The sequence below is a fragment of the Pristis pectinata genome, chromosome 15, assembly GCF_009764475.1.
Source record: "Pristis pectinata isolate sPriPec2 chromosome 15, sPriPec2.1.pri, whole genome shotgun sequence".
NCBI lineage: Eukaryota > Metazoa > Chordata > Chondrichthyes > Rhinopristiformes > Pristidae > Pristis > Pristis pectinata.
Window position 1 is genome coordinate 2,884,751 of NC_067419.1, and position 22,228 is coordinate 2,906,978.

The following is a 22,228-nucleotide window of genomic DNA, read 5'->3' on the forward strand; positions in this document are numbered from 1 at the left end:
GAGCGGCTGAAGCGGAAGGAATGATTTCTTAGCTGCTGCAATTTGAGTCCAGGGTCTTCAATTTCAGAGGCTGCTCAGTCAATCTCTCGTTCTGAAATTTAAAGTAATGCTTGCTCAAAAAAAGTCAATTCCTAAAGCAAGCTGCGGTCTCTGTAGGAGCCAGTTGTTTCTGTTGCCATGGCAAACTTCACAGGTCTTGTCACATCCATTTATTACTGCAAGGAAATTGTCAAGTCAAACTGCTTTAAAGTTTGCTCACCAATTTGTCAAGGATTGGAGGAAAGAATTGAGTTGCAGTAAGGGGCTCGAATGATTATCCCAAGCACTAAATCAGACCTGTCTTTCTGAGAAGATAGTTGAATCTGATCTTATTGTGTACTGCCAATGTCTAGGGTCTGCCTTGGGAGGCAATGATAAACCATCACGCTACAAAGGAACTGAATGCACAGACTGTGTCTAATAGCGAACAGGAGGAATCAGTTTCTTTGGTGGTGTTTTGAAGACTGTAGTGGATGATGGTACAAAACCCAGATCCATTAGGGTTTCGGCAGGAAATAATTTGTTGCTCTTTTTTAATCAAAGCCAATGCAACAAAGAACATCCTTTAGCTTCTGTGGTGGGCTGGTATACACTGTTCAATAAACCCACCTGCTTCTCCCACACCGGGCCACACAAGCTAACCCTTTCTTCCTCCTCAGCTAATCTCATTTTTCCCTCTATCATAAGGTGCAGATCACTTTGTCTGCTGGATCGTAGGTGCTCCCGCTGTTGACTGAGAGAAGCCAGCAAGCTACTAGGTTCTCATGAACTTTGCTTGGAAGATGGGCTCTTGAGCTAAGCTTCTAAATCCTTGCAGGTATAATCTATGCCTGATGAATCCCACCTTAGATAGTAAGTGGGAGCAGACAGAAAGAGGGAAGGGGATGCTTTCCGGAATTCCGAAGTTCCACATGCTGGCTACAGCTCTGCCAACAGTTGTCTCATTTCTGGGGCAGTAGGTTGCAGATTCACGTCGTACTTGAGATGCTCGATCACAATACTGATAGAATCGCTGGGCAGAGCGTTTTTTTCAGGTGAGACTTTAGACCCATCTGCAATCTTCTGTGGGTCTTACGAGTCCCACATCCCACTTCAAACAGCAGATTAGCTTGTTTCGCCCATTCTGATGAAGGGCCTTCGACCAGAAATGCTAACTCTGTTTCCCTGTCCACAGATGCGGCCTGACCTACCGAGTATTTCCAGAATCTTCTGGTGCTGTTATAGCAGGTTAGTTCCTTCCAGCGAGTGGTTAATACCTTTCCCTCCACCAGCACTTGAAGCAAGGTGATGTGATCGCGAGCATTAGTGTGTGCAGGATCTTGTGGTTGCCAGATTGGTTGCAGTATCTCCCACGATGCAGTAGCGACTCCTGACTTCCTTTTCCCTCAGAGGCTTCGTGCCCCTGTACACTGGATGGTGGCCATCCCACTTCCCGCACTCTGCCTCCCCCCATTTAGTAGAACCGTGACAAGAGCCCCTGTTGCTCTCACCCTTGCTCCAGCCCTGGCATTCAATGGAGTGTTACTATTTGCAGCTACCACACCGTCACCCAATCCTGTTGTCCCCCCTTCAACAGTCTGAAGAAGCTCTTCTTACCGTGACACCCTGATTCTCCGTTCGGTCACTCGATCTTCCCATCCACCTTACCGTGCAACCACAGGAGATGCAATGGCAGCCCTATAACCTCCTCCCTTCCCACTGCCCTGGGCCCCAAACACTCCTCCCAGGTGAAGCCGCAATTCCCATTTGGGATGACATCCGGATGCATCACGGCTCGGTGTGGCAACCGCTCTGTCCGTGACCACAAGAAACTGCAGAGAGTTGTGGACACAGCCCAGCACATCACAGAAACCAGCCTCCCCTCCACGGACTCTGTCTATACCTCTCGCTGCCTTGGTGAAGCAGCCAGCATAGTCAAAGACCCCACCCGCCCTGGACATTCTCTCTTCTCCTCCCTCCCATCAGGCAGAAGATACAAAAGCCTGAAAGCACATACCACCAGGTTCAAGCACAGCTTCTATGCTGCTGTTACAAGACTACTGAACAGACCTCTTATACGATAAGATGGACTCTTCACCTCACAATCTACCTTGTCGTGGCCTTGCTCCATAGTCTGCCTGCACTGCACTTTCTCTGGAAGTGTAACACTGCATTCTATTATTGCTTTTCAATGCACGGATGTGATAAATGATCTGTATGGATGGCGTGCAAAAGGTTTTTCACTGTACCTCGGTACACGTGACAACAATAAACCAATTTACGTCACTTCTAAAGACACCGTCTCCTCTAACTCGAGGAGAGCAAGCAGAGGTGAAGCCGTTGCTTTGGGGGACGTCGCTGATGTTTGCAAGAGTGGCTCTGAGCTTCCTGTAACTTGGTATTGCTCCGCCGCCACTCTGTCCTTCCCCACTTTCCTGGTAAGGCTCAACTGAAGCTGTGGGATCGGTCTCACCTTTCAGCTTGGAGCTTAAACCTCTTCTGGACTCAACATCCGATTTCAATTAAGATCAATCATAACAACTTCCACTAGTTCGGAGAGTAGCTCTGAGTAAATAACCTGCTAATCCCAGTTACCCTCGACACCCCCATACCTTTACCACTGCTTATTGTCTTGCAACATCCCCTTTGTAACCTAATTCCCCTCAGCATTCACTCCCACCCTACTGCGAGCCTTCCCTTTCGCTCCCATCTCCTCCCCAACCCCACCCTCCCAACTACTTGCATTTTTCTTCTGAGCAGCACAGTGGCGCAGACAGTAGAGTCGCCGCCCTCACAGCCCCAGGGACCCAGGTTCGATCCCGGCCTCTGGCGCTGGCTGTGTGGAGTGTGCACGTGGGTTTCCTCCGGGTGCTTACGGTCTCCTCTCACGTCCCACAGACATGTGGGTTAATTGGCTGCCGTGAAGTGTGTGTGGAATCTGGGGGGAAGTTGATGGGAATGGGGGGAGAATAAAATGGGTGAGTGTAGGATTAAAAATGGGTGCCTGATGGCCGGTGCAGACTCAGCAAGTCATAGGGCCTGTTTCTGTCCTGTATCTTTCCATGACTCTCTAATACCACCCCCCCACCCCGTAACCTCCACAGCTGATGAACAGCCATCACTCTGGAATGTTTCTCTCTCACAGATGCTGCCTGACCTGCTGAGCATTTCCAGTAGTTCAGATTTGCAGCATCAGTAGTATTTGTTTTTGTACCAGCGACGAACCATGATCTTATTAAATGACAGAGCAGACATGGGAGATGGACTGGCCTATTCCTGTTTCCATTTCTAATGTCAAGTCCACCTCTAACCACACTGTGATGGCTCTTAATTGGCCAGAAGTTCCCTTGGGCTGTGCATTGAGCTTTTGAATGCCAGTTTCATCAACGTGGATAAGCCGAGGTGTGTGTATCTGTGTCTGTTTTGTGTGTCTATATGTTTTTCTTTGTGTGTGTTTTGTTTGTGTGTATGTGTTATGTGTGTCTGTCTGTTTTGTGTGTCTGTGTGTTTTATGTGTGTGCGTGTCTATGTTTTGTGTGTCTGTGTGTTTTGTGTGTGTGCGTGTCTATGTTTTGTGTGTCTGTGTGTTTTGTGTATCTGTGTGCGCGTGTCCGTTTGTTTTGTGTATCTGTGTGTGTGTGTGTGTTTTGTGTACCTGTGTATGTCTGTTTTATATGTCTGTGTGTTTTGTTTCTCTCTGTGCCTGTGTATGTCTCTGTGTGTGTGTGTGTGTGTGTGTGTGTGTGTGTGTGTGTGGGTGCTGATGTTGCAGTAATGGTGTGGGACAGTCTCCATCAGCCTTCCGTCCTTTGAAACTGGTAGCCACCTCCTGGGTGAGGGTTAGGGTTACAATCCACAATCCAAGGAGCTTCTTGTCTGTTCAGTTGCTCGTTATTCACTCAAACACCACGTGGACTAGGCTCTGCAGAGGTTAAAGCTATTTATGCCACGGATTGACAGAACTTGGAGAAGGTAAAATGTCTGGCTGATTGGATTTCATTTTCTGATTTCTTCTGTAATTTTGACGGCCTCCACAAACCTCCTACGTTAACTGTAACAGGGGAAAATGTGAATGCATCAAGTATTGACTCTCTCGGACAGTTCCAAGGTCAACTTGTAGCACGGAATACGTTCCCCACCTGAAGTAGCAGAGAAGACCTCCTTAAAGGCAAGCACTTAATTCCTGACAAAGGACTTGCATTTATGTAACGCCTAGCCTGTCCTTTCCAGGACATCCAGAAGCGCTTTACGAAGTGGGACTGTAGTCACTGCTACAGTTGGGAAAGGAGATAGTTAATGTGTGCACATCACACCCCTTTAAGGAGGTCTTCTCTGCTACTTCAGGTGGGGAACGTATTGCGTGCTACAAGTTGACCTTGGAACTGTCCGAGAGAGTCAATACTTGGTGCATTCACTTTTTCCCCGTTACAGTTAATGTAGGAGGTTTGTGGAGGTCATCAAAATTACAGAAGAAATCAGCAAATGAAATCCAATCAGCCAGACATTTTACCTTCTCCATGTTCTGTCAATCTGTGGTGTAAATAGCTTTAACCTCTGCAGAGCCTGGTCCACGTGATAATAACCAAACAATCAGTTGTGTGATACAGTTTGAGGAAGACCAGGTCATAGAGTCACACGGCACAGAAACAGGCCCTTTGGCCCACCAAATCCCTGCTGACCATCAAGCACTTGTTTGCACTAATCCTTCATTAATCTAATTTTTTATGCTCCCCACATTCCGATCAACTCGACCCGCGCCCCCCAGATTCTCCCAATCACCTACACAGTAGGGGGAATTTACAGCAGCCAATCGACCGACCCGCCTGCACGTCTTTTGGGATGTGAGAGGAAAACTGGAGCACCCAGGAGGGTGGGGGAGGTGCGGGGTGGACCCACGTGGTCACGGGGAGAACCTACAAGCTCCGCGCAGATAGCGGCGGAGGTGGGGATCGAACCTGGATCGCTCGAGCTGTGTGGAGCTGTGAATCTACTCTCTGTGCCGCTGTGCCACCTGTTGTGTTTGACTCCGTCAGACTTGTGAAACTGGGTTCAAAGCAGAAACGCAGCTTTGAGGAGCATGTTGACTAATATAGGCTGGGAAATTAGATTGAAATTATACGACTCAAAATACACAAAGAACTACTGGGGAGAAATCTCTTGTTCTTTTTTGAAATCGTGCAATAGGATCTTTTACATGGGCATCCACTTAACGACTCATCCACAAGACTGCATTCTAACAGCGCCTACCGCCCTAGCTCCATACTGGAGTATCAGCCCAGATCGTTGTTTCTCGTGTCTCGAGTGGGACGTGACCCCAGAAACTTCTGACGCACCAAAGGAGAAGCAAAGGTGCTACCACGTGAGCCACAGGTGACACCTAGTTAGCCTTCCTGAGGTGCTCTGTTCAAAAATAAAAGTACGGAGGAAGGAGAGAACTCAGCCCATCTATATCCACAGCTCACAAATATCCAGCTCCTTGTAGCACGTAACTAACTACTGACTGGATCCAGAACTTTTACGATCACAACCATCCCATTTAATTACTGTGCTTGACTGAGGTAGGCGCTCTAATGCCATGCCATTTGCTAGTCTGTACCTTGGGCCTGATACATATGGCATGTTGTGAGTCACAGCACTGGTTTTCCTAATTCCTGGTCCCCTTTCCTTCAAGCTCAGAGGCCCAATAAAACAACAGGAGATCTCCCTCGACTGGACGCTTCAGCAAAGTCAATACCATTGACCTTTTTTGCCAAAGAACCAATTAAATTTTCCAACGTGGAGGAGCAAACTTAATTGGACAACTGGTTCAAAGCAGCAGAACAGGCATGATGGGCCACTAGCTTGCTATTGAGTCAGTACCCCACACCACATAGCATAACGCACTGACTGCTTTCAGTTGGTGGGGATGCCGTGTGGTGTAACACCCCTCAAGTTATAACTCACCGTCATCCTCTGAGTCATGCCATGGGAAAGCTGCTGGTATAATTAAAGCGCAGTAATTAAAGCTCACACGCTCGAGGAAACAAAATGTACTAAAAAAACGAAATGCCTCTTTTGCTCTCACCTGTGCAGCCACGGAGAAACCCCCGCTGCACCAGAAAGTGCTTATTAATTGGGCTCGGAACATACTTACTGAGAACAGGTAACCTTTTGTGCTTTAGTTCTCATCTCAGGTTTACAAGCAGTTCTTACTTTCGTAACAGAACACTTCTGGCCTTGTAAAACTGCAGAGTCTCTAACTTATCCTGAGTGACACCACAAGAAATCCTCCACCATTTTCCATAAACACCATCACAACTCAAAGTTAAGTTAGTCGAAGATTAATTCCTGGACTGAAACATTACATACAAGTAGATAGGGTGGTAAAAAAGGTGTCCGGCATGCATCACGGGCAGAGTATAAGGTAGGTTGCAGCTGTATAAAATGTTGGTTAGGCCGCACTTGGAGTATTGTGTACAATTCTGGTCGTCCTATTACAGGAAGGATGTGGAGGTTTTGGAGAAGGTGCAGAAGAGGTTTACCAGGATGTTGCCTGGATTAAAGGGTATGAGCTATAAGGGGAGGTTGGACAAATTTAGGTTGCTTTCTCTGGAGTGTCAGAGGCTGAGGGGAGATCTGACAGAGCTTTATAAAATTATGAGAGGTGTAGTTAGAATAGACAGTCAGAATCTTTTTCCTAGGGTTAAAATGCTAAATAGTAGAGGACATGCATTTAAGGTGAAAGAGGGTAAGTTTAAGGGAGATGTTTGGGGCAAGTTTTTTCTTTACACAGAGAGTGGTGGGTGCCTGGAATGGCTGCTGGGGGACTGGTGGAAGCAGATACAACAGTGGCATTTAGGAGGCTCTTAGACACATGAATATGCAGGGAATGGAGGGATATGGATCACGCACAGGCAGCAGAGATTTAGTCGTGGGCCAAAGGGCCTGTTCCTGTGCTGTACTGTTTTAACTTAGCTCTTCGGCTAGTTCTTGCTCTCTACGCTTTTAGGGAAGTGCAAATAGGAATGCTTCATTCAAGTTTTGTAAGACAATGATAGGAACATGTGCTATTTGACTGGATAGGTTCAAGAGAATCAGAGCACCTCTCAGATCACAGAAGAGCAGAATGAGGTTGGTTGCAAGGAGGGGCTCTTTTTTTCTCAAGAGTTAACCAAGGGTGGGACTCGTGTTTGTCACAGGTTTATGTGGTGGGCACAGATCCAATGGTGTTTTGGTCTGTCTCTGGAGCAGTGCCACAGCCAGTAGACCTGCTGGCTCATCAGCTCCTGGGGTTCCTGGTTCAGTCTTGACCTCCAGTGCAGTTTCCGCGCACGTTCTCTCTGTGGGTTGCCCAGGCACACGTGTCCTCCCACATCCTCAAGACGTGGACGTTGGTGGGTAAATTGGTAACTGTAAGCTGGCTCTAGTCGTGTAGGTGAGAGGTAGAATCTGGGGGGAAGTGATGGGAATGTGGGGGAAATAGAGTGGGATTAGTGTAGGACAAGTGTAAATGGGAGCTCGCTGGTTAGTACAGACTCAGTGGGCTGAAGGGCCTGTTTCTGTGCTGCATAACTCGAGGTCACCTTGCACAAAAGGCAGAGGCAATAGGAAACATCAGAGCCAGGATGATCTCGATGTTAATTCTACCAGCAGAGTCAAGAGGGGAATCTTCTTGAGGTATTTTCTTAAAGCGGGTGGGAGATGTTTTAAAACTATCTATTTCTTCATCTCTGGCACAACATATGCAGCTTTTGAATGCTTCTCCACAAGCGAGCACAGTTGCTTTGTTAAAATTAACTTGTGGGATGTGGGCATTGCCAGCAAGGCCAGAGTTTCCCTCAGGAAGATTCCTTCTCGAACTGCTGCAGCCCATGCCGTGAAAGTGCTCCACATTGCCACTGAATAGGGAGTTAGTTCTATGACACTGATCATGAGGGAACAGTGATTTCCACTCGAATGACAGATGACTTTGAGGGGATCACAGAACCGCTGGCATTTCCATGCACTGCTGGTAGAGCTTTGGGAGAGTTAGATTGAAGCAGCCTTGCCACATTGTATAGATAGTTCTCAGTCAAGGTGAGCTGTGGAAGGGGTAAACATTATGATGTTGGTGCCAGTCAGGTCGGCTGCTTTATTCTGGATAGTGTTGAGCTCCTTGAGTGCTGTAGGAGCATCCAGGTAAGTGGAGAAGGTCCTATTATTCTCCTCACTGACGAAAGTCAGGAGGCAAGTCACTCACTATGGGATAACCAACCACTCATGGCCAGAGAATTCATTTGGCTGGTCTAGAAAGTCTCATAAATAGATAATTGTTTTATTATTGTCTCATATATACAGTGAAAAACTTCTGTTTTGCATGCCATCCATATACTGTAGATCATCACAGCAGTGCATCAAGGTAGTACAAGGGAAAACAATAACAGAATGCAGAATAAAGTGCAGTGCAGGCAGACAATAAGGTGCAAGGCCACAACAAGGTGGGTGTGGCAGTCACATTAAGATGTGCAAACATATCCACATAGAATTTGGATGCTTTATCCTCATAATTAAAATTTTTGTTTTATTTAACAAATGTGTAAAAACATAGGAAGGGTGTGGAAGCATTGGAAAAGGTGCAGAGGAGATTTACCAGGATGCTGCCTGGTTTAGAGAGTATGCATTATGTGGAGAGACTAAGGGAGCTAGGGCTTTACTCTTTGGAGAGAAGGAGGATGAAAGGAGACACGATAGAGATATAAAAAATATTAAGAGGAATAGATAGAGTGGACAGCCAGCGCCTCTTTACCAGGGCACCAATGCTCAATACAAGAGGACATGGCTTTAAGGTAATGGGTGGGAAGTTCAAGGGAGATATCAGAGGGAGGTTTTTTACCCAGAGAGTGGTTGGGGCATGGAATGCGCTGCCTGGGGCGGTGGTGGAGGTAGGGACATTGGTCAAATTCAAGAGATTACTAGATAAGCATATGGAGGAATTTAAAATAGAGGGATATGTGGGAGGAAGGGGTTAGATAGTCTTAGGCGAGGTTTAAAGGTCAGCACAACATGGTGGGCCGAAGGGGCCTGTATTGTGCTGTACTGTTCTATGGTTGTTTGCAGGGTATACTGTCACCGACATTTAGCTGCAGAATACATAAGATTCTTGGCTCTTTTAAGGCCACATCAGCAAACTTGTCAGCCAGAGAGATTTGATATAACAAATGGGAAAACAGAGAAAAGAATGGAAGGAGTCAGCATCTGTTGTTTTGAATGAAATCCATCCTTTCAGGCGGCTTTTTTCACAACACTTGTCGTGATATTATTAATTAGCAAAAAGACTTTGTGAAAAATAGACCATAAAAATCTCAAGTCTTTCTCAACAAGCAGTACACAGTGTCAAGATTGGAAAGAAGCATCAACACAGCTTGAGCGAGAGGAAGCCTGGGATGGTTTTATTTATTTCTACTGTTGATGTATTACGTGTATCAGTATGTGGTTCTACCAAGAAGTTGATTATAGAATCACATTAAAGTTATAACACAGAAGGCTATTTAGCTCCTCAAGTCAGTAGCAGCTCAATGCAAGACAGTCCATCTGGTCCAATCCTCTACCTTCTCCCCCAAGCCCTTCAAAATTCCTTCCTTTCAGATACCTATCCAGTGCTATTTTGAATATCACAATTAAATCTGCCTCCAATTCTACTCTGGCAGTGCATCCCAGACCCTGGTGATGTGCTATATTTAAGTGATGGAAGCAGATACGAGAGCTGGATTTAAGAAGCATTTGGACAGATATATGAACAGGCAGGGAATGGAGGGATATGAACCTTATGCAGGCAGATGGCATTAGCCTCATGGTTGGCACAGACATGGTGGGCCGAAGGGCCTGTTCCTCTGCGGTACTGTTCTCTGTTCCAGAGCCAGTGGCTGAAGAGGAAGGGTTGGAGAGGCTGGGTCTGTGCTCACTGGAGTTTGGAAGAATGGGAGGTGGTGTTACTAAAACATGTAAGATTCTTAGGGGGCTTGACAAGAGTAAATGTTGGAAGGATGTCTTCCCTCATGGGAGAGTCTCAGACCAGAGGTATGTTCTCAGAATACGGAGACACCAAGTATGTACCATCAATGTAAATAGAACAAATTGAATCCAGACATTAACCATCCCTTGTCCTTGTCTCAAAGTGATGGAAGGTGGTGCTATCGAACTGAAATGCAAGACCATATGAAACAGGAACAAAGAAAGATCACTCCATCCCTCTAGTCAATAAGATCATAGCAGATCCAACTTTCCTCAAGGTCCCTCAACTGACAGAGCAATGGAAGTCATGATCAGATGGAGGGTTCCTTGTCCATATTTCTAGGCGTCCGTGAGATCAGGGGTCAAGATCGAGAGGTGCCAGGGTTACTGTACATCAGCTTCTTCTGGTGGGTCTGATGTCCCCACAAATGACGTTACAGGTGTCTGTAGCGTTGGCTGAAGGTCATAACACACGCGGGATGTTGCTTGACCTCTCGCCATTTCGGTAGGTCCTGGACTGGGAGTGAGGAAGGGCTGTGTTTGCTTGTCACATGACCGAATATGGTGCTAAGGTTAACGGCAAATTGCCAATGAGCCTTTCCTCTCATACATTTGCATAGTGGCTTTGAAATAACCCAGCAGCTTGTCAGGCCATTCGAGAGGGTAGTCAAGGTGCGGTCACTTGGGACTGGAATCAGGGGCCTGACTCTTAGATGCCTCTATTGTATCTGCTTTCACTACCACCCCTGGCAGCCCATTCCAGGCACCTACCCCTCTCTGGGTCCTGACCAAGTAACAGCACGAGGTTTCCTACCCCAAAGGGCAGCAGTGAACTAGAAGGGCGTTTACAGCAATCCAGCTGTTTCATAGAACAGGGAACAGTACAGTGCAGGAACAGGCCCTTCGGCCCGCCATGTCTGTGCTGACCATGATAGTGAATTGATCTAATCCCTTCTGCCTGCACATGATCCATGTCCTTCCATTCTCTGTGCATTCACATCTATCTAAAAGCCTCTTAGACGCCTCTATCATATCTACTTTAACTACCACCCCTGGCAGCCCGTTCCAGGCACCCATCACTGTCTGCATTAAAAAACATGCCCCGCACATCCCCTTTAAACTTTCCCTCTCTCACCTTAAAGCTATGTCTTCCAGTGTTTGATATTTCTACCCTGGGAAAAAGATTCTGGTTGCCTACACCTCTCATAACTTAATCTATCAGGTCTGCTCTCAGCCTCCAACACCAGAGAAAGCAATGCAACCTCTCCTTATAGCTAATACTCTCTAATCTAGGCAGTATCCTGGAGAATCTCTTCTGAACCCTCTCCAAAGCCTCCACATCCTCCCTGTAATGGGGCGACCAGAACTGCACGCAATCCTTCATGCAGCCTAACCAAAGTTTTAAACAACTGCAACGTGACTTCCTGACTCATACTCGATGCCCCTAGCATTGAAGGCCACTTCAAGAGACGAGAGCAAAAGGATGGCTATTGACTGGTTTTAAGGTCACTGGATAGCCTGCAAGTCAGGATGGATAAACCAGCAATTCTTTGCCCTCCAATGTTTATGGGTGCATAATAATCTTGTGAAGAAGGACACTACTCCATGTAGAACTGAGCACCACAAGGGCTTTTCTTAACCTGTGCTAAAGTTAAATGGTCTCAGATCAAGGTAGCAACGGGGCTCTTTATACAGTTGACCTTTGGGGTAAACTACCTATCATCTCCCATTGGTAAATGCACCCACAATGCAATTACATTCATCGTCATGGTTACCTTGACCACTCAAACTGGCATCCCTTCACCTTGCTCTGAGCTACAGCAGAGTGAACTTGGCAAGGATGTGCTTACGAAGCTTGGGCCCCCTGAATACTATTCTCCACTGAGGTTTGCATGGAGGTATCGAGAGTCAGTATAAACTCCCTCACCACTGGCGCATCAAAGTCACATGGGGCAGTTATAGGTTACGTCCAAAGGAATCGTACAAGCTGACACAAAATAATCAATTAACAGCTAATCGTTCTGGATCCCACTTGAAGAGTGTAGGTGGGGTATACTTCTTGCTGCATAGACAGGATTAGGTGCGTTGGGCATCGGTAGTGCTTTGGTCTAAAATGGTAGCAGTGGGGTTCTGTCAGGGCTGAACACTGATTGACATCACCAATAGCCTGTCCTGGTCCAACCGTTTAAATGCCATGGCCAAGAAAGCTCACCAGTGCCTCTACTTCCTCAGGAGGCTAAAGAAATTTGGCATGTCCCCTTTGATACTCACCAACTTTTATCGATGCACCAGAGAAATCATCCTATCTGGATGCATCACGGCTTGGTACGGCAATTGCTCTGCCCAGGACCACAAGAAACTGCAGAGAGTTGTGGACACAGCTCAGCACATCAAGGAAACCAGCCTCCCCTCCATGGACTCTAATGTCTATACCTCTTGTTGTCTTGGTGAAGCAGCCAGCATAATCAAAGACCTCACCCACCCGGGTCATTCTCTCTTCTCTCCTCTCCCATCAGGCAGAAGATACAGGAGCCTGAGGACTCATACCACCAGGCTCAAGGACAGCTTCTATCCCATGTGATAAGACTATTGAACGGTTCTCTTATACGATGAGATGGACTCTTGACCTCACAATCTACCTTGTTGTGACCTCGCACCTTATTGTCTACCTGCAATTCACTTCCCTGTAGCTGTGACACTTTACTCTGTTATTGTTTTTACCTGTACTACATCAATGCACTCTGTACTAACTCAATGTAACTGCACTGTGTAATGAATTGACCTGTACGATCGGTATGCAAGACAAGTTTTTCACTGTACCTCGGTACAAGTGACAATAATAAACCAATACCAATCCCAAACTTGCTCTGTATGAGCCCAGTGAATGAAGATTGCATACACATGCCAATACTGTCACTAATATTACAGCCAGCACAAATTGCCTATAAATATATGAATGCACCTGGACTCCAATCTCAGGGCACTGGTAGGAACAAAAAAACAGGCATTGTCCAGTCTAATTTCTCACCGGATAACTCAAGCAATCAGTTCATCTGTCCCAGCAGCATTTTCCCCTGGTGACTGAAAGGGCTGTAATAGCCATACAGTTTATAAACCAGATATTATGGATGATGTTGTTCGAAATGACAGTCCAATCTTTTTCTCTGCACCATCGCTAAACTCACACACGCGAGCCATACATAATCAAATTTATGATTATCTGTCAAGAGCAGTCTGACAAACATCAGTTGGACTGGGTTCAGAGTCCTTGCTTTCCATCAGGGCGCTTGCTGAAATTATAGATGAAATGCTTGCTGCCCTTGAGAATAAACCCGTGTAGTTAAATCACCAGATCTGCAGTCTCTCATACAGTTAGCCACAAAATTTACAAATAAAATTGGAATCAGTTAAGATTATAGAAGCTTTTAGCACAGAATTCATCTGATTCATCTCTCATACATTCTTCGAGTAGCTTTTGCTGCCGAGTGCATTTGGATTAGAGTCATGAACAAGCTTGGTGTTGATAACCACTGAGGTCAAATAGCTTTCCACTTAACTCATCATTCTGTGTTAGATATTTTGAAAGGACTGTTGGTTTTGTTTCCCCGAGTGTCTACCCAAAGGCCTCAATTTTTCCAAGTGCAGTCCCCAGTTTCTTTCTGAATGGCCGTGCTATCCAGACCTTAAAAACTTTTGAGCAAAAGTACCACTTGGCCTCATCTGGAAGATGCTGAGTGTGGCCACTCTTACTGAGACTGGTGGATTCCACATCCCTCGCAGTGTTGGGCTTGAACCCAGGCATTCTGGCCTGCATGGCTCAGCTACTCAGTAAGATCACAGCTGATCTTTTATCTCAGCGCCACTTTCCCAGAGTAACCCTTGATCCCCTTAATATCTAAAAGCTTTATCAATCTGTCCTGAATACCTTCAATGACTGAGCCTCCACAGTTCTCTTTGGTAGAGAATTCCAGAGATTCACTTGCCTCTGGGTGAAGAAATTTCTTATTTCGCCACCTATTTTTGGAACACTTCTACTTGCATTTCATTTCGATTCAGTTCAGACACCCTTTGTAGTCACTGGGTTTAAGTCAGATTGCCTCTGTACTCCTTTCTATTCCATGTGTCCCCAGCCAGAGGATAGGGGAGAGGACAAAATGGTGCTGAAATCCTGTCAGAGGTAACACCACCTGGCCTAACTTGAGTCCACCCCAACCTTTGGGTTTGCTGCTCTGAAGGCGTTATTCCAACTGGGGTGAGACGTGGCTCTCGTCGGGTGCCAAAAATAAAGGGCAGCACAGCTGCTGCCTCACAGCTCCAGTGATCCGGGTTCAATCCCGACCTCTGGCGCTGTCTGTGTGGAGTCTGCACGTTTTCCCTGTGACTATGTGGGTTTCTCCTGGGTGGCCTGGTTTCCTTCCACATTCCGAAGACCTGCGGGCTGGTGGAGTCATGGAGTTACACAGCACGGAATCAGGCCTGTTGGCCCCACCGCTCTATGCCAACCAAGATGCCTTTTTAAGCCAGTCCCATTTGCCCGTGTTTGGCCCATATCCCTCTAAACCTTTCCTATCCATGTACCTGTCCAAATGTCTTTTAAACATTGTGACTGCACCTGCCTCAACATGTCCTTTGGCAGCTCGTTCCCTGTACCCATCACCCTCTGTTTGAAAAACCTGCCCTTCAGATTCCCTTTAGATTTTTCCCCTCTCACCTTACGTGCATGCCTCCTAGTTGGGTAGATTAATTGGCTATTGTAAATTGCCTCTCGTGTGCAGTGAATGGTAGGATCTGGGGCGGGTTGATGGGAATGTGGGGGGAACAGTAAAAAAGGATCTGGCTGCTTGATGGTTAGCATGGACTTAGTGGGCCAAAGGGCCTGTTGCTGTGTGTACAACTCTACGATCGACAGTGTACCAGACTGGAAAAGCCCAGGAGCCGCAAGATTCCACAGACTACTCACCTGGCTTAATGCACCGTGAACGTAGCCAAGACGTGTATTTTTTTTAGAAAACATAGATGATTCCATTTTGTCTTAAGTTAGAACGCGTAAACCTATCTCCAAACCATTTCCATGAAGAAGAAAACAAACTTTTTCAAAATCCCGGACTTTCATTCACTGAGAGGTCACTAATTCACCGAGTCTGCACCAATGGTGTAACTGAATGATGTGATACTGTTTCATTGGTCCAGTTTATACACTGATGTGAGTTGGGCCAAGCTTGAATTATAAAAGGGTAAATGTATTACGTACTGGTCAGATTAAAAAAAATGTTAATGTTGCTGAAGTATTTCAATGTTCACTAAGGCTAGATAGAGTCATTGAGTAACAGAGTTGTACAGCACAGAAACAGGCCCTTCGGCCCAAATGGTCCATGCCAACAAAGACTCCCATCTAAGCCAATCCCATTTGCCTGTGTTTGGCCCATATTCCTCTACACCTTACCTATCCATGTACCTGTCCATGTACCTTTTAAACGTTGTTAATGTACCTGCCTCAACCACTCCCTCTGCCAGCTCGTTCCATATACTGAAGAGCGAACAAGTTAGATACTTCTCTGGATGCCTGAAATTTTTTTTTACATCTGATGGATTAGTCTAAATTGCTGAGTGCGTTTGTGTGCAGGTTCCTGCCTGTGGCCACCTTTCTGTGCTCTATCGAGGTGGCCAGTCCCATTGCATGAACCAAGCTTGAATACCCGAGGCTAATAAATGAGCCCTGACAGACGATTGGCTAACAGGCACGTAACGCAGGGATAAAACGGTTGGCAAGCTGGAACTACGGGCTGCCTCAGGTATCAGTGCTGGGATCTCAACTATTTGAAGTACATATTAATAACTTGGATAAAAGACAAGAGTAAAATGTATTCAAGTTTACTGACAATACCAAGAAAGTTGGGAAAGTAAGTTGTGGGGAGTACGGTCTCTGTAAAAAGATATAGACAGTTGGAGTGAATGGGTTGATGGTGTATAATTAGGGGAGAGGTTTTCCATTTTGGTAGCAAGAATAGAAAAGTCAATAGTGTGAAACTATAAAGTATTGGCAAAGTGATCTGTGTGTACCCAGATAGAAATACAGATACAGTGAGGGCTGGGAAACGTACTTGTCTTAGAAGGTTCACTGATTTGATTTCTGGAACGTCTGGTTGTCTACCCATACTCTGGAGTTTAGGAGAACGAGAGTTAATCTCAATGAAACAAATGAGGGGCTTGACAGGGTAGATGCTGGACGGTATTTCCCTTGGAGATCTGAGATGTCTGTGGCTTCCCTTCTACTAGAATTGACAGAGCATTCAACTGCATCTCCTCTACCTCCCACCCAGAACAAGGACTTCCCTTGTCCCTAACTTTCTTTCCGCCAGCCTCCATATTCAATTGACCATCCTCTATCATTTCTTCTACCTTCAAGGGGTTTCTACCACCAGATGCATCTTCCATAACAGTACAGCACAACACAGGAATAGGCCCTTCCGGGATTGTTCCCTCCATAGCTCCCAGGCCTTCCATTTCCAATCTTCACATGCAACCACGGAAGATGTGGCATCACTCCTTTTATCCCTCCCTCCGCCACCATCTGGGGACCCAAACTCTTTCCGGATGAAGCATCAACTCAGCTGCACTTCTTCCAATTTAATGCTCACGACGTGGTCTCCTCTACAGGGAAGAAACCAAACGCAAATTGGGTGACCGCTTTGTGGAGAACGTTCATTCAGTCTGCAAGGGTGACCCTGAGCTTCCAGTTGTCTCTCACTTGAATTCTCCACACACTCCAAAGACGTATGGGTTAGGAAGTTGTGGGCGTGCTATGTTGGCGCCGGAAGTGTGGCGACACTTGCGGGCTGCCCCCAGAACGCTCTACACAAAAGATGTATTTCACTGTGTGTTTCGATGTACCTGTGACTAATAGATATCTTATCTCTCTATGTTTGACTTCTTACACTGTTCCAGTGAAGTCCCACCATAAGCCCAAGAATCAGCACTTCATCTTCTGAAGGCACTTTGCAATCCTTTGGGTTCAGTATTGAATTTAACGATTTCAGATAACCAGCTCTGATGCAAGGTCACCCTGAAACGTTCTCAGATGCCACCTGATCTGCTGAATATTTCCAGCGTTCTTCTTTATCTGAGTTTTCCTCAGTTGAGCTTTGCTTTTTGTACCTACTGCCCTCATATGTCTTCCACTCATCCAAACAAATTAACTTTGACTAACAAGCATTCATCCCCCTCTCTTGGACAGCACCAATAGCACATTTGTCACCTAGACAACTTAAAACACACTTGTTTACTCACTTGAAGCTCAGAAAAAAAGCAACAGAAGCATAAAAACAAACCGTTGGAGGAACTTAGCAGGTCAGAAAGCATCTGTGGTGGCAGATGGTTGTCCTGATGCAGGGACTCAACCTGAAACATCAACCATCCCTCTGCCTCCACAGATGCTGCCTGACCCGCTGACTTCCTCCAGCAGTTTTTTTCCATGCTCCAGATTTCAGCATCTGCAGTCTCTTGTGTTTCCAAAAACAGCTACAAATACTGGAAATCTGAAACAAAAACAGCAAGTGGTGTAAACACTCAGCAGGTCAGGCAGCATCTGTGGAGAGAGACAAACAGGGTTAACTTTTCAGTTTGAGACCCTTTGTCAGAACTTGCGTTTTCACTTCTCCAGTTCTGGTGTAAGGTCTTTGACCTGAAGCGTTAACTCTTGTTTCTCTCTCCACAGATGTTGCCTGACCTGCAGAGTTTGATCAGCACTTTGTTTTTACTTCAGGTTTCTGGCACCTGCAGAATTCTTGCTTTACCACAACTGGGTTGGTAGTGGTGTGGAAGCAACTATTTCAGGGCAAAGGGTCGACCACCTAAGACTGAGATGAGGAGGAGCTGCAATTCTCTGGAATCTTCTCTGCCTGGATGTGATCCATATCCCTTCAGAACCCTCATATTCATGTGTCATCTAAAAGCCTCTTAAACGCCACTATTGGACCTGCTTCTACCACCACCCCCAGCAGCCCGTTCCAGGCACCCACCACTCCCTGTGTAAAAAAACTTGTCCCACATCTCCTTAAAGATTTCCCCCCCTCACCTTGAATGCGTGTCCCCTGGCACTTGGAGAATGGCCATTGTTGGAGAGCCAGTCTCCCATTCTCCTTCATCCAGGGACTAACCACACGCACAAGGTCGGTGCACCTCAGGCAAGGTGCCACCCAACTCAGATGTTGCAAGGGTGGGTGGGGATGGCGGGGACTGGATGTGTAGAGGGGCATCCCCCTTCTCCCCCGACTTACCAACTCCTGTGACTGCATTTGCACCACACTGCAAGACCCTCCATTCATATTCTAACCCCCCCCACCCCACCCCACCCCAGGGTCAGTCCACCAGAGGAGGTGAGGGGGGATTGTCTTTATCTCGAGCAACTGACAGTTCCTGTCTCTCAATCACTGCCGGTTTCGGGACCGGGGATCCTGTGCATGGGCAGCGAAAAATGAAGCAACCCACCCGAATGTCACAGGGAACAACATGGCTGCTGGGGGTGGTAGTAGAAGCAGGTACAACAGTGGCATTTAAGAGGCTTTTAGATCGACACATGAATATGAGGGTTCTGAAGGGATATGGATCACATCCAGGCAGAAAAGATTCCAAAGAATTGCAGTCCCTCCTCATCTTAGTCTTAGGTGGTCGACCCTTTGCCCTAAAATAGTTGCCCCCACACCACCACCAACCCAGTTGTGGTAAAGCAAGAGTTCTGCAGATGCCAGAAACCCGAAGTGGAAATTAGCTGGTCATACAGCTAATGACCAGCTTCTGCATCACAGTCAGATACTACCCTCCCCTGTCTCCTCTGCAATGCTTCTCACTGCCCACCCGATCCAAGTGGCCCTTCCTCTCCCGTGTCCTCAGCGGACTTCCTCCTCCTTCCCATCAGCCCTCAGGTCTCCGAGACGAGCCTTTCTCGATGCTGAAGCTTCAGTGAACTCAGTGGCTCATCCACAAGTTCTGTCTAAAATTAGATTTTATTTAAGCGTTTGGGGACGGGGGGGGGGGGGGGGGTGGTGGGGGGTGGGTGGGAAGAAACTAGACCTGGGAAAATTTCCGAACAACCCTCCCTGCCCTTCGCTAACACCCCCAAATACAACAAAATTAAAGTCAGCTTGGCAAAGAAGCAAGGCAATGCATTCATCACTTCGTGGATGGCTGGCAGCTCTTATTACTAAACTCAAACTTGGCGGCTGCCCAGATGTAGTGACATTACACAGTACAGTCTTTAAAATTTGAAGCCAGTTCTCTCCCACTGGGACGTCACTGTCCCTAGTGTTCCCTTGAGTCCATGATTGTGTTGCCTGTTCTAAAGCTCAGCGCCATACGTCATTATGTTTAAGGTGAAATACCTTGTCCAGTGTTCACCAGAAGACCAAAGAGCAGGGGAAGAAGATTAATCAGGTCAAGATTTGACATTATTGCCATTTCTGTTTTTAAGTATGAAGCTGTTAATGATTATTAAGTGTTCAACTGTAATAAAACTCAGAGTTTGCTCCGACGAGACAATGGGCCACAGCACCATCAAGTCAGACAGAAACTACAGAGGGCTCCAGGTGAGGCCAACAACTTCACAAATCTCTGGTGAAAATAACTAATGAGCCTCAGAGTGCCCAGTGGAATTGGAACACACTTCACGTACCAGTTAGTACATTCTGCTTTCTACTGCAGTTAGGCTCACTGCCCTTCAGGAAAGGACATCTAAGGAAGGTCCTGAAAGTGATGCCACTCACCAACTGACCCTTCCCAGATGGAATGGAAGTGGATGTCAGGAAATATCGGGCTCGACTGCAACACCTTCTACAATCTTGTAATAATTATTGCCAAATCCACATTCACAGAAGCATACAGCACTGAAACAGGCCCTTCGGCCCATCGAGTCCATAGGAACCGTCAATCATCCATTCACACTAATTCTACATTAATCCTGTTCTTAATTTTTTATTCTCCCCACATTCCCATCAATTCCCCCCAGATTCTACCACTCATCTACACACTAGGGCCAATTAACCTACCAAGCTGCATGGCTTTGGGATGTTAAAGGAAACCGGAGCGCTCAGAGGAAAACCACGCGGTCACAGGGAGAATGTACAAACTCCACATGAATGAGAAATATACCAAGAATGAAGGCCCACATTAAAGAATGACTTTACCCGAGCTGTGCCAAAGCACTTTGCAACCAAAGGGTTTCTTATGTGTGGTCAATGTTTCCAGGGAAGTCCAGCAGTCGTTTGGAATATAGCAATATCTCATAGTGTGTGCTTTAATGGTTTTGTTTGTGGGAGGAATTCAGACCGTGTCCAAGTGAAAAACTATTCCCAACCAATACCATTTAAATAAATTCGCTGCTTTATCATGTTGCTGCCAGAAGTGTGTGAATTGGCAGCTGTGGTCCCCACATTACAGAGTAACTACCCTTCAGAAATCACCTCATCAGTTCTGCGTGGAGTTTTGGAATTTCTCGAAGGGCACTGTTTTTTAGACTTCCAGCATTTGCTGTGTTTTGCTTTTAGGTAGTTTGGGAGAACTTTCAGGAGTTGGTGCTGGATACGTTCAGTTGTTGTACAGTTAGAAAAAGTTGGTAATTATGGATGGGCTCCAGGAAGACCCAACTTTGAATGAGTGACTCACCCAGTGTGGAATAAACAGAAGGGTGTTAACTCAGTATGTAAAATTCACCCAGAATATTGTTCGTGGTTCTGCATTAAATATGATAATGCTCAAGTACACACACACACACGACTGTGTGGCTAAGCACAGCTCCAATGCCTTTTGCCGACGACACCACTGTTGTTGGACAAATCACAGGTGGTGATGAGTTAGCTTACCCGAGCAAGACAGGACACCTGGTTGAGTGGCTGAGCTCAGCAACAACCTCTCATTCAACGCCCGTAAAACTGAAGAGCTGATTGTTGACTTCAGGAAGGGGAAGGAGGGCAAACATGCGCCAGTCTACATTGGGGGAATTGGCGGTGGAGAGGGTCAGCACCTTTAAATTCTTGGGCGTTAACATATTGGATGTCCTGTCCTGGGCCCAGCACGTAGACGCGATCACAAGGAAACAGCACAGGATGTTCCGCTTATCACTGAACACTCTAACAAACTTCTACAGATGTACTGTTGTAAGTATCCTGACTGGCTGCATCATGGTCTGGTACAGCAATTCAAATGTGCAGGAATGTAAGAAGCTGCAGAGAGTAGTGGACTCTGCTCAATACATCACGGGCACATCCTTCCCTACCATTGGTAGTATCTACATGTGGGACTGCCTCAAGAAGGCAAGATCTATCATCAAAGATCCCCACCATCCAGGCTGTGCCATCTTGTCACAGCTACCGTCGGGCAGGAGGTACAGAAGCCTGAAGTCACTGCCGGCAGAGGTTGTGGGGGCAGATACATTAGGGACATTTAAGAGGCTCTTAGATAGACACATGAATGATAGAGAAATGGAGGGCTATGTGGGAGGGAAGGGTTAGATAGATCTTAGAGCAGGATAAACTATCAGCACAACATTGTGGGCCGAAGGGCCTGCACTGCGCTGTAATGTCCTATGTTCTATGACTTATCTTAGAAAGGAAATTTCCACAGAAGTTTGATTTTAGTTATTGACTACCGGTTTAAATTTTGCTCTGACACTCGGTTTACATTTGTGATGCATATGCATACATCTCTAATGTAACAGCATCCCACAAAGGCCTCTGTTTTCTGGTGATCAGATCTGCCTTTGGGAGCCTGTCAGAGGCCCTCTTTGTCACCAGCCACAACCTCTCAAACAACAGCCCTTACCTTGAGATCTGACACATCCTTGTAGCACTGCTCAGACCGGGTGTGATCCGACAGCTGAACATTCCAGAAACACGGAAGCTGGTACACCAGGAAAGGATTCTGCTTGATGACTGCATTAAAAATATCCTGCAAGGGGCGAGGGAAAGAAACCGGAATTAGTGAAGGAATTAATGAGAGGCAGGAAGAACATATTTGGGCAGAGACCACCAAACATAGAGTTAACATACAAGAATTCAAAGGCTCAAATATAAGGCACAATTATTTACATTCAGTATTAAAATAAATTACTGCAATTTCTATCTGACCCCAGGATTGTATCGATATTCAAAAATTAGCATGCAGGTACACCAAGTGATTAGGAAGGCTGATGGAAAGTTGGCTTTTATTGCAAGGGATATGAAGTCAAAAGCCAGGAAGCTTTCATGCAACT

General features: G+C 46.4%; 1 protein-coding gene across 4 annotated transcripts in view; it reads right to left on the bottom strand.

Moving 5' to 3' along the window:
- Positions 1 to 22,228, bottom strand: part of large1 (LARGE xylosyl- and glucuronyltransferase 1) — a 348,327-nt gene that overhangs the window by 55,513 nt on the left and 270,586 nt on the right. For all 4 annotated transcript variants that reach the window (XM_052030445.1, XM_052030447.1, XM_052030446.1 and 1 more), the window contains exon 9: positions 21,799 to 21,924. In XM_052030445.1, coding sequence (XP_051886405.1) covers positions 21,799 to 21,924 — 126 coding nt within the window. The remainder of the gene's footprint in view (positions 1 to 21,798; positions 21,925 to 22,228) is intronic.